The sequence below is a fragment of the Antrostomus carolinensis genome, unplaced genomic scaffold (genome assembly GCF_000700745.2).
Source record: "Antrostomus carolinensis isolate BGI_N321 unplaced genomic scaffold, ASM70074v2 scaffold2524, whole genome shotgun sequence".
NCBI lineage: Eukaryota > Metazoa > Chordata > Aves > Caprimulgiformes > Caprimulgidae > Antrostomus > Antrostomus carolinensis.
Window position 1 is genome coordinate 21,061 of NW_010309880.1, and position 12,217 is coordinate 33,277.

The following is a 12,217-nucleotide window of genomic DNA, read 5'->3' on the forward strand; positions in this document are numbered from 1 at the left end:
TGTCTGTGTAATCTTCACGGCGTTCCCTGGGGGGTAGGAACTATGATGTATCCTTTAATTACACAATCACATTTTATTCCACCAAAAGATTTGCAGAGATCATCTTTGTTCAGCCTTTGCAGTTGTTGGCTGAGAAAGAGACACTTATTTTACATACAAATCTTTGGAGAACTGCATTGCCAAACTCAGCCTAAGCACCTGCTGAGCAAGCATGATGCCTCCGTGAGTCCCTGCTACCTTCAGAAGCCCTGGTTTTATAGTCTTGGTCCAAAGTGTGGTAGAACTGACATAGCTTGATGAAGCAGTTGAAAGAAATGGAAGGCAGGCAAATATATGTTTTCCATAATTTTGTGGTTCTATCTCTGCCAGTTACTGTGGTTTCCATTAGTTTGTTTTATTGTCTGTGTGTATTTGGCACTGTGTATAATGATTTAGCGAAAGGATAGGTCTTCAAAGAAGTTAAAATGGTATTTTTATCTTAAAGCTGAACCCCTCCATCTTCCTTTAAGCTCTTAGGAGCTAAATTTTGCAGCAAAATATGTGAAGGAAGATTCAGAGAAACAAACAAACAAACAAACAACCTACCTTTTTAACAATTTGTCATAAGTTTCTGTAAAAAAAAAACAAAACCCTCAGAATTTTTGTGGTGTTTCAGAATTTTCATACTCTTTTTTTTTTGTGTGTGTGTGTGTGTACTCCTAATTAGAACTTTTTAGCCTGCTGTGTACTGATCTTGTATTTCAGCTGAATATCCAAAAATGTAAGTTGTTGGTTTTTTTCAGTGAGCAGGAAGAGTAATAAAGTCCTATTCTTACAGAAGAAATATACAGCACAATACATTCTTCTGGTTGTCTCTAACTTTCTTTTATTTTTCCCCTCTTTTTTCACCAGTGATGATCTTTTCTCTCTGCCTTACTGTCCAGGGAAAACCCTGGTGGTTGGAGCTTCCTATGTTGCTTTGGAATGTGCAGGATTTCTTGCAGGTCTTGGATTAGATGTCACTGTAATGGTGAGATCCATCCTCTTAAGAGGATTTGACCAGGATATGGCAAACAAAATTGGCAATTATATGGAAGAACATGGAATCAACTTTATTAGGGAGTTTGTGCCAATCAAGGTAAGCTCAGAGTGATATATGACTACAGTTGATTGCAATATACCTATCATAATATTTTAAGATGTAATTTATTTTAGTGAATACAAAAGTTGGATTTGCAATACACGATCTGCTGTTATTGTATGGGTTAATTTTTGTTTTAAACTGAGTAAGTCCATGAACCTTATGTAACTGAAAGGTATAATTTAGTCTTAGTATTAAAATTTCGTGAGATTCCAGAACTAATTGTTTTTATCAGAATTAGATAGGTTAGTATATGTTGTGTTAAAAAAGTTGTTACTTGTGATCATCCTGGTCCTGCAAATGTTGAATATACTTAAATTCAGCAGTTGTCCTGAAATCTGTGAAACTTCTTTCAGGCTCATAATTAAACAGATACACAATTTCCTGTAGGATCAGGGACAGTGCATGAAAAGTAGTCACATTTTTTCATTGCCAGTTCTCAAATTCTCAAGCAGCACAAGGCTAGTGAACTATCCAGAAAAATAAATGGGCTTTATAAGTATCTATCTATATCCTTTCCTTGGCAGAGTCCTTAAATACCTGCTCAGTTTTCTTTGAATTCGGTAGGAGCACTGGTGCAGCTAGTTATGTACATGTACAGGCAAATTCAGGTTGAAAAGCAGATTAGATAAGCTCTAGAGTTTTTCTAATGTTAAATTGTTTTATCAAAGACTTCGGAGGGCACTAACAGTATTTTTCCTCTTTTTTTTTTTTTTTCACAATAACTAGTGCTTAATTATTATGAAATAGGAAATAATGTATTAAGCAGTTTTAAATTTGGCATTAAGACAGCGTATTACTGAGTTTAACACTTTGGGGATTAAAGCATTAAATTGAGTGAAGGCTGTTCATTTTCACCCTTAGCAATATCAAGAGTAGCTTAAAAAATGCTCTTTCCAGTTACCAGAGAGTGGGTCTTGCCCTCTTTCACAGAGTGTAGAGAGATTTGCTGTGAGAAGTCAAAGTGGGATGTTTTGAGGAACTTTGCTTTTTATGCTTGCTTGGGTTGTAGAAATCCCGTGTTGTATGAAAAGCAGGGATGATTATCCAGCTTTTGTTTCAGACATAGCTTTTTGTATGCCCTTCTGGGGGGGTGTGAAAGGAGGAAGTTGATTTTAGAAAAAACAGATTATTTCAACTAAATAGTGAGTGGTCTCCTCCAAGTGCATCCTGCTAAGAGGAGTTCATCACCTTAGTCACAAAATGCACTTTTGTGTTTTTTTGCCCTACCCCTTCACTACAAGTCTTTGATTTCAATGGGAGTGAAATATTTGTCCCTGTTTTTAGCTGAGCATATCCTTAAACTTAAATTGCTGGTTATGTTTTTAGCAGGTCTTCTCATCTCTTTCAAACACTGTTTTTGAAGTTATACATGTTGTGCTTATTAAAACCCTTCATTGGGAGGTTTGAAGACAGAAGATGAATTATTATAAATAATTCTGCCTTTGAATAGGAGCAGTTTAACACAATGATCCTTTAAAGTTGGTAGGATGGCAAAGAAGGTTTAGGTTTTTTTAAATTAAAAGAGAAGCAAACTCAATCAGAAATTTTGCTTTTTCTGTCTTCAAATACTGAATATGAAGTAGGAACTAGGGCAGCTGTGTAGAAGTAGTTTTTCTTCTGGAGAATGAACACTAAAATTTCCCAGAATTAAGTGTTGCACACGTACATGTGTCTTCTATGTACAGCCAGCTTTGGAAAGCAGCTGGGCACCTTGCTATTCCTGGGAGGGTAAGGGAAGGACTGTAGCTGAGGATATTCAGCCCTCTCCTCACAGTCCAGTGTATGTTAGTGAGGACAAAAGAGAATCCACCTATGTAGCTTCAAAGTTTATTCACTTGTTCAGTTGATTTTTTTGTCAGAGGAAAAAGGAGTGTTTGGAAAAAAGCCAGTGCTATTGCTCTTTCTGCCTTTTTTTTTTTTTCTTCTGGTACATGGAGGGATGGAGTGTGGAAGTGGGAATATTTTGGTTTTTGTTTTGTTTAAAACCAAACTTTATTTTTTATTACTCTGAACAAAAAGTGCAGTTGCAAAAATATTCACTCTTGCTTTGCTGGAATTGTCAGTAACGCGCTGCATTACTTGAGAGGGAGTATGCAGCTGGATCCATAGCCAAAACTAGGAATATTTATTTCAGCTGACTCTGGGGAACCCTGAAGAGGTTTGTCCCTTAAGCTGCTGGAGTTTTTTAAACCATTTAGAGCCAGCTGCTGCCTTCTCCTGCAAGGCCATGGCAGCTTTACATGTTGGACTAGCATCATTCAAACAGGGCAGAGGCTTGGACTGCTAAAGGCTGAGCTGTGACTGTGGCTTCCCGTGGGTGGAAGGCACAATAGTCCTCAAGGTGCAGTTGAAGAAAATGTCTGATGCTGTTTGCAGGTTTTACAACAGTTCCCTCCCTCCTCACCTCCTCTGTCCCCATTTGATACTAGCAGCTCACATGATGGGCTTGGACAAGAACTTAGCTATCAATCAACTTTTAAAAACAGAAAGAAAGCCTTACTGTGTTGGTCATAAGAATAAATGCATGTAGGTAAACCAAAATGTTTAAACATGCAAGTAGTAATCACAAATGTAGAGGAAGGTGAAAATATACATTTGTGTATCTTTATTTGAAACTAAACTCTTCCCGCCACCCCCACTATTGTTGCAGGTTGAGCAGATTGAGGAAGGAACTCCTGGAAGATTGAAAGTTACAGCCAAGTCCACAAAGGAGAACCAAATAATTGAAGGGGAATACAATACAGTGAGTCCTGTCTATATACATAGAGAATATGAAATTACCTTTTATTTGATTGGATTCCCATTTAATGTTGGATTCTCTGACATCTGGCACTTTTAAGATTCAGCTGGACAGGGTACTGGGCCATCTTGTCTAGACTGTGCTTTTGCCAAGAAAGTTTGGACCAGATGATCCTTGAGGTCCTTTTTAACCTGGTATCCCATGATTCTGTGATTAATGTTAAGATTTTATGGGCTGTTTTTATCCATAGTTTAGATTTTTTGAAATTTTTTTAATCATTACAATATGCTAATTGCACACAATCAACAGGTAATTAATGTGACAGAAGTCCCAGAATTAATGGGTATGCATCCCATGTGCCTTACCAGATCACTTGCATATTTTTGAAACCTGTTTTTTGGCTTAGGGATGTAGATGAACTTGGTCATGTATAAACAGTTGCAGTATTTTTCCCCAGTGGGATATTTGTCATAAATTATAACTAATGATTTATAATAACTTTCATAATAATGAAAGCATGTTGTGGAGTTAGCACAAAACTATGATCTGTGCAAGAGCTAGACAAACAGGTATCATGTCTTCTCAAGACCTGTTGTTGATGCAGCATCTTCACAAAAACAACTAACACCCTGTGGCAAGTCAGTCAGGAAACTTCATTGCACACTTGAAACAGCAAAATTGCAGTGTGTGAGTATGCCATTATACGTTTGATTGACTGTTTCCATCACCCCTCACTCCACTCATTTTCTTAGCCCTTGATGCTGAAAGGAAAAAAAAAAAGGTTTTGAATAAAGTATTTGGAACTCCACAGAATGCATAGACAAGCATTTGCCAGCCTAGGGTTTGAGACTGCAAATACTGTGTGCCAGTGACCTCATTTACCTGTACAGTGCATCAGTCATCCCATAACAAGGACTTGCCTCAGTGTGTCTGAAGGCTGGTATTATGAGAACGTCTAACGATAACAACAGTGCTGTTGCACAGTGTTGCAATACTGTTTCTCCTGGTCCATAGTAGTGAAAGCTTTTTTAGCTGGCAAATCAGTCCCATCTTCTCATTAAGGAAACTTTTGGTTTCTTATTGCTACTGCATCTTTCACTGAAATGCTGTCACTCCTCATAGAAGCTATAAGCTGTGTGTAATGCATTTTAAGATCTTCAACTCTGAAGATCTGGTATGCTTGGGCATCTGAAAGACTTGAAGTAGATGTCTGATTCCTGCAGCACAGTTCTTAGTTGTCGTGTGGGAAGCATTGCCTAGTTACCTGGGCAGTTGTCCAAGACTGCAAAGCGCTTAGCACTTTTCTTTGTGATAGTGTAAGCTCTTTGGCAGTAACTTGGCTGAGAACCTGTAAAAGTAAATTATATTTTCTGATCAAAACAAAGATTATTTTATGGTCTTTTTATTTGCCTAAGCCTCTGAATTTCCTTCCTGAAGAGCCCTTTCATTGTGGAGCTTTTTGGGGTCATCTGCCCTGCTAGAGATATGTTATAACAATTTGGTATAAAAGTGCAAGGAAATAAAATAAAGAATCTGACCTTAACCGATTTGTTCAGAATACTCTTGAGGTATTTTCCCAGGGAAACCTATTTGGCTTTATTTAATCTTATCATTAAAACCTGGTATTGTTAGGTCATGGTGATGTTTTGGCTTGTCTTGAAATCTATGAATGCACAATGAGTAACAAACATCTTCATCTTAATGTGACCAAGCCTCAGCTACTAATCCTTAGTGTATAATGAAAATAATAGACCGCCACATGCAGATGCACTTTTGAGGTTTTAAAAAAATCAATAACATGTTCATTGCTGTTTTGCAGGTGTTGCTAGCAATCGGGAGAGATGCATGCACAAGAAACATTGGTTTAGACAAAGTTGGTGTGAAGATCAATGAAAAGTAAGGACAGGTGTCTCTACACCACTGATTAGCGAGCTGGAGGCATTTACAGTTACAGCCGTAGTTGTGCATCGACATTCAAACACTTTAAGGAAAAACTTGTTTCCTGTTTGAATGCACTTGGGTAGGAGACTGTGTAGTGAATAGCTGCGTTTCCTTCCATAATAGTGCCACATTTGCTTTTTTGATACTGAAATGTCAGTTCCTAAATGTTGGGAGTCAAAAGTGTTCCTTTCTGTCCAGATTCACAGGTCGGTCTGAGCTTCTTCCAGCTTCTTCCAGCTTCTTTGACTGGGCTTTCTAGCATCTGTCAGTTGTTCCTTGCACTCTTATTCCTGTCTCCTTTTTTTTCTCTCGACCACCTCTTGGTTTGATCATACAGGCTTTTAGTGTGGTGGGTTTTATTTAAATTTTTAATGTAAATGATACTATCTGTTTCTTTTGAAATACAAGGTCAAAGTTGCATTCCTTAAACTCAGTTGGAGTTGGTGATATGCTTTAGTTTTTGAAGAAGTTTATTTCTTGCCTTAGAGCAACTCTTGGGAACGATCTGTCTCCTGTAGAGGAGCGTTTCATATTTAAGGTAGTGAGGCTGTTGCACCAGTGAGTGGAGCTATCGGTAGCATTTTCAGTATTGGTAACTGAAGCATCTGCTAGGCATGTGGGGCCTAGATGATGTTCCCTTTGAAGAAAAGACACAAGACCGAGGGCAGCTTATATATGAATGCAGTGACTGATGTTGCTAAAGGGAACTGTTGCAATGTTCTAAGTGGAAATTTTGGTCCACTCAAAATTGGCAGGCCCATGTTGCCTTGTAGAACACTACGCATCTTTCTGATGTCAGGATGCCTATTAGTAGCTTAATAAAATGAACTATAAAATTATTAGCCTAAACTGTATATTTGTTAACAAGAGCTAAATTGAGAAAGTTGGATTTTAATATGGAAATTGCCACTGGTCCCTCAAGTAACTGTGTGACCGTTTCTGTGTCCAATTAGGTTTCCCTCTTACATATGTTTCCTACAGTGATTACTTCACTGTCTCATTTATTAATGAAGTGGGAAATATTAATAATTAAAAGCTTCCATTAGATCAGTACACTTATAGCTAAAAAGCTTGCTGGCTGTCCCTTAAGTAGAGTGTCTCACAGCTTGACCTGTCTCTGTGTAGAAGCCTGAAGGGTAAGTTTACAGAACGTGCTTCAGCCACTGGAGTATTATTTCAGTAGTGGAGAAATTCTTTTGTCCTACAGCTTGGGCAGGATAATGTCTCTTCCCGTCATTCCTCAAGGTTGCCAGTACATAGCTCAGCTGGTAGTAGAGGGTGTTTGAGGAAAGGATTTAGGCCTCACCAAAGAATCGATTCAGGAGATGAATTGTAACTTCATGGGCTGCCTCATTATCCAGTGTGTAAATTCCTGTGGCTGCCCTCAAATTTGCACTACTTTACATTCTCGCCCAAGACTGTAAGATTGTGACTATGACTTCTTTCCCTCATACTTCAAATACATGTCTTTCCCTTAAAGCTAAAGGGCCTAACTCCTGCAAGGTTATTTACACCTCTGGTCTTGACAGCAGAACACTTAGATCTTTTTTTCTTGTTAATTCAAATTGCAGAACAGGAAAAATTCCTGTCAACGATGAGGAGCAAACAAACGTTCCATATATCTATGCTATTGGAGATATACTGCAGGACAAGCCGGAACTCACTCCAGTGGCAATCCAGGCAGCAAGATTGTTAGTTCAAAGGCTTTATGCTGGGGCAACCAGTAAGGTAAGGAACCAATTGCCACAAAACACTGCCATCGCTCTACTAAGTGCAGAGTGCAAGTCTGCTTGCTTATGGAAAACTCAGTAGGCTTTTAAGGATTAGCTTTGATGATGACTTTAATTTTCCCCTTGCAAAGGTATTACTGGAGATAGGTTCTGCTGATTGTGTAGGATGAAAGAGCAGTAGTCTCTTTTTTTCCTTTTAAGAGGTTTTATTTTTCTCTCAGAGTATGATGATAATAAAATTAACTGAGATAATGTAACTTTTAACTCTACCACCTTCCCTAAAAGTCAGTAATCATTCCCATCCCATTAAATGCTTTAACTCTATTTCATAGACAGTTGACTAAACCTACCTACAGCCCCCAAATAGAGTGTCAGAGGGGTTTGTGATGCTCTTCATTTTCAATGTAATTTCCAATATTTTTTTCACTTCTCATCCATGTTTTCAATGTAATACATAGTTCTGCTTATAACTGAACACAAAGGAAGATCAAATCTATCACTAAGACAGCACATACTACACCTGAGATGTTGAGTTCATCAATTCAGTGCTTACATTTCATACTATGGCTACTGTAGGTTTCATACTTGACTACTAGTCAAGTTATGCTAGTCCAAATAGGAGTAGTGTAGGTACTCATCTACACCTTACCTTGAAACCAGGAGAGCGCCTTTAAAGAACTGCTGTCCAAGAACCGTTGATGTGGGTGCTTGTCTCACCTTCAAAACCGTAGGGCATAGGTTTTTCTCCTTCAGAGCCTGCTATATTCCTATCAAGTTCAGCTGTCGGTCAGATTTAGAGCTTGACTGAGTTGTTTATTTTGTGTTGGCAGGTATTGCAGTACCAGAATCCTCAATCAGTGTACCTAATGTCATTATGTCAGCCAGACAAAGTTTAAGAAAAGCATAGCTGCAGCCAGAATTTTTTTTCTTGCTACAATACTATGGATATGTCTTAGTTTACATTTTATGCCAGGTAACTGTCTCTCTAGGTATGAAAACCTTTAGGCTGCCAAAGAAAGCATCATATCTTTCAGTGAATCCAAGAAATGAGTAACTGCTTAGCTGAGATCCTGGCTTACGCTGCCGTTGTAACAAGTCCAGAAAGGGTGATATTGCATGAAACACAACAGACTGTTATGGATAGGTGGGGAAAGAATCAGTTGATCCCTAGTCACAAAGGAAATGGAGTACAGTTGAAATCAGTAGAAATTAAAATTACTAGAAATTAAATGGAGCTGACCAGCCTGCTAGTCTGCTATGGCAGAATGATTAATTTGGTGGACATGGGGAGAGCGGTGGATGTTGTTTACTTCGACTCTAGTAAAGGCTTTTGACACTGTGAGGTAGATTGAAAACTGGCTGAACTGACTAGACTTAAAGGACTGTCACCAGCACTGCAAAGACCAGCTGGAGGCCAGCCACTAGTGGTGTGCCACAGGGTTGGATGCTCAGTCCAGTTTAACTGGACCTGTTAAGTGTTTAACATCTTTGTTAATGGTTTGGATGATGAGATATGGTGCAGCCTCAGTTTGCAGATGATACAAAACTGAGGGGAAGTGACTGATGCACCCGATGGTTTTGCTGTCACTCAGAGGGACCTCATCAGGCTGGAGTAATGGGCGACAGGAATCGCCTGGAGTTCAGCAAGGAGAAGTGCAAAGTCTTGCACCTGGGGAGGTGTAACCATGTGCACCAGCACAGGCTGGGCACCCAGCAGCTGGAAAGCAGCTGTACGGAGAAAGCCTTGGGGGATCTGAGGGACAAGTTGACCATGAGCCAGCAATGTACCCTCATGTCAAAGAAGGCCAGTGACAATGTGGGCTGCATCCTGCAGATGCATCCTGGCAGAGCATTACAGCAGGTGGAGGAAAGTGACCTTTTCTCCTCCACTTGGCTCTGGTGAGACAGTTTTGGGTTTTGTGTCCAGTTCTGGGCTTCCCAGTACAAGAAAGACAGGGCAAGTCCAGCAAAGGGCCATGATTATGATTATGGGATTGGAGCATCTGGCACATGAGGAGAGGCCAAGACAGGTGGGAATTTTTATACCCTGCAGAAGAGATGGTGTGAGGGTCTCTTATATCAATGTGTATTTATACCTGGTGGTAGAGCGTAAAGAAGGTGAAGCCAGGCTCTTTTCGGTCGTATAAAGTGCAAGAACAAGAGGCAATGGATTTAAACTGAAACACAGGAAAATTCCATTAAAACATAAGAAAAAATTTTTTTACACTGAGGGTGGTCAGGCCCAGAGGTTGCCCAGTGAGGGAACCTCTAGAACACTGTAAAACTCCACTGAAGTCAGGGTTTAGTGTTTGTCTCTCACGGTATGTGATTAGGTGCCACAGTATCAGCTCTAGTTCTAGCTGTCCCCTCAACTGGCTGTTGATCCCATCTTCGGTTCTTTGGCATCACCTAAGCCACAGTTGATAAAAAAGATTATGAGTTTTGGTAGTGATGGTTTCTTTGCAGCATTCCCAGATAAAAATAGCATGCTTTGTAGAGGCAGCTGAACAGTCTACTTTTTATCTGGTTTAAAAATGCAACAGACCTTTGATCTGGTACATTTTAAAAACAGGGCACTGAATTTCTTCTTCCTTTTAATCTAAGCATGTTAATGTCAGTGTGGCTTTAAATTATCTTTCTGTTCTTGCTCTAGTTAATGCCTCTGAGAGGGACAACGCCAAAAGTGTAGTTTAATTTAAAACATTTTTTTAATTTAAAAAAAAATAGTAGCTTTCAGAATTCTCAATAATCCAAGTTTTCTTCCTGTCTGCATTTCAGACTGCTGAATTTTTACAAATTGTACTAATTTTATTACTGATGTTGTGTGGTTTTTTTATTTGTTTTGAATGCCACGCAGTGTGATTATGTGAATGTTCCAACCACTGTATTCACTCCTTTGGAGTATGGAGCCTGTGGGTATTCTGAAGAGTCTGCAGTGGAGAAGTTTGGGGAGGAAAACATTGAGGTAAATGCCTTAGTTTCATCTGGATTTTAAGTTCCCAGTTTGTAATTTAGAATAATATAAAGAGTCAATTAAAACAGCATTCTGTGTTCTGATGTAAGGGCAGGAGGTGACTAGGTACATTTTTGTCTTCCTTTGCAGTTCCTAGACGCATTATAAAAATAGTCCTCAATTCCAGTAGCTCTAATTGCAAACGTGTTCTATTTTTGGCTAACAGGACTTGAAGTTGGAATATTTGGTTAAAAAAGAAAAAAAGGTTTCTTTGTGTCTACAAATACTTCAGAATAAATTAAAGCTGGTTATGTGTTGGAAGCAATACATTGGTGTTAATATAGAAGTGTAGCTTTTTGTAACTACAGTGTGGCAAATTCCTTGCCATGGTGATTTTTACTTTATAAAGTCAAATTTTGCTCATTTTTCCTATTTATTTTGACTATGCAAGGAGGTATGTGTTTAATTTTTACTCATGTTAGTGATCCCTGTTCATTCACTGGGATTGCTGGTCAAGAGTGAAATTAGACATATGTAAGCATTTAGTGCCTGGGGGTCTTCTTGCAAATACTGTGCAGACCACATCACAGAAAGTGTGAGAGGAGGGAGTCTGACAATAAACTGAACTCTCATGTCCCATGAAGATCACCTGAGGAGCATTATTTGGGGAAATAAGCAGATAACTGGTGGCTCATCAAGTTGAGAACTTGTCTCCCTCTTAGCTTTGTCAATTATATTTTTTGACTTAAACTGTGTAGAAAAGAAGTAAATATGACTTAAAATGGCAGTGTGTCAAGTACTATTATCCTAGCTACAGGCCAAGGGTTTAAATTATGTTCTTCCCACAAAGTTTGTATATGCACAGTCAATTTTTTATTATTGAGTCAAATTCTTGCTGTTACATGTGCAGCTCTGGACGCTTCTTTGTGGAAAATGCACTTTCCATTTTCAAAGCCATTTTAAAAAATACACATGCAGAAGCATTTGTATTGTGGCTAAGTCTTAATTTAGTTTATTCTGACCTCTCTATGGTGTCACCATATTGGCTTTTGCAAGCTTCAGTAGGATTATTGAGTTGCATCTGTCTTTCAGACCTGCTAAATTTCAGTTTCAGATAGCGATGCTTATAAATGCTTTCTAACTCCACTGATATGGAAAAACATTGAGCTGTCTTTCCTAGTTCGTGAAGGGACATATTTTTACTGGAGTTGTGATCAGTTAAAAACTTCTTTCAACTAGTAATCAGTTTGAGGTTATCTTGTAATGGGAGCTGTTGAGAGTTCTCTGTAGAACTGTGCCTCAAGCCACCCTGTCATTTTCTGAAATACGTGCTATACAGGTGGGTGAACAACCTCGTCTGCAGTTAGGAATCTGTTCAGTGATGTTGGCTGCTGTTGATGTAGTTTTTGTTTTGGTTTGGTTTTTTAAATTTTAAATGTACTTTCCATTTTGCAGTGATACATAATCTAAGAGAACGTGCAAAGAGCATGCTCTCCCCTCTCCTAAAACCAGGCTCTGAGCCTATTTCTTCCCTTTTTGTGCTCTGAGAAATATTTTTGCCTTCATCCTGGGTAGACCCAGAGACAATCCAACCTTCCATGAGAAAAGCTTGTATTTGTCTAGTTTAAAGCAAGCATGGTGAACTGCATCCTGGAAGTGTAGAACACTTATGGCTTCTTTTTTCTTTTTTTTTTTAATTATTGGATGACACTAGTCCTTGTTTTGTAGAG

General features: G+C 38.8%; 1 protein-coding gene across 1 annotated transcript in view; it reads left to right on the plus strand.

Moving 5' to 3' along the window:
* Window positions 1-12,217, plus strand: part of LOC104523578 (thioredoxin reductase 1, cytoplasmic) — a 26,757-nt gene that overhangs the window by 8,255 nt on the left and 6,285 nt on the right. The window contains exons 7-11 of the mRNA XM_010166208.1: window positions 892-1,117; window positions 3,774-3,866; window positions 5,683-5,759; window positions 7,376-7,532; window positions 10,392-10,499. Of these exons, the coding sequence (XP_010164510.1) occupies window positions 892-1,117; window positions 3,774-3,866; window positions 5,683-5,759; window positions 7,376-7,532; window positions 10,392-10,499 (661 nt within the window). The remainder of the gene's footprint in view (window positions 1-891; window positions 1,118-3,773; window positions 3,867-5,682; window positions 5,760-7,375; window positions 7,533-10,391; window positions 10,500-12,217) is intronic.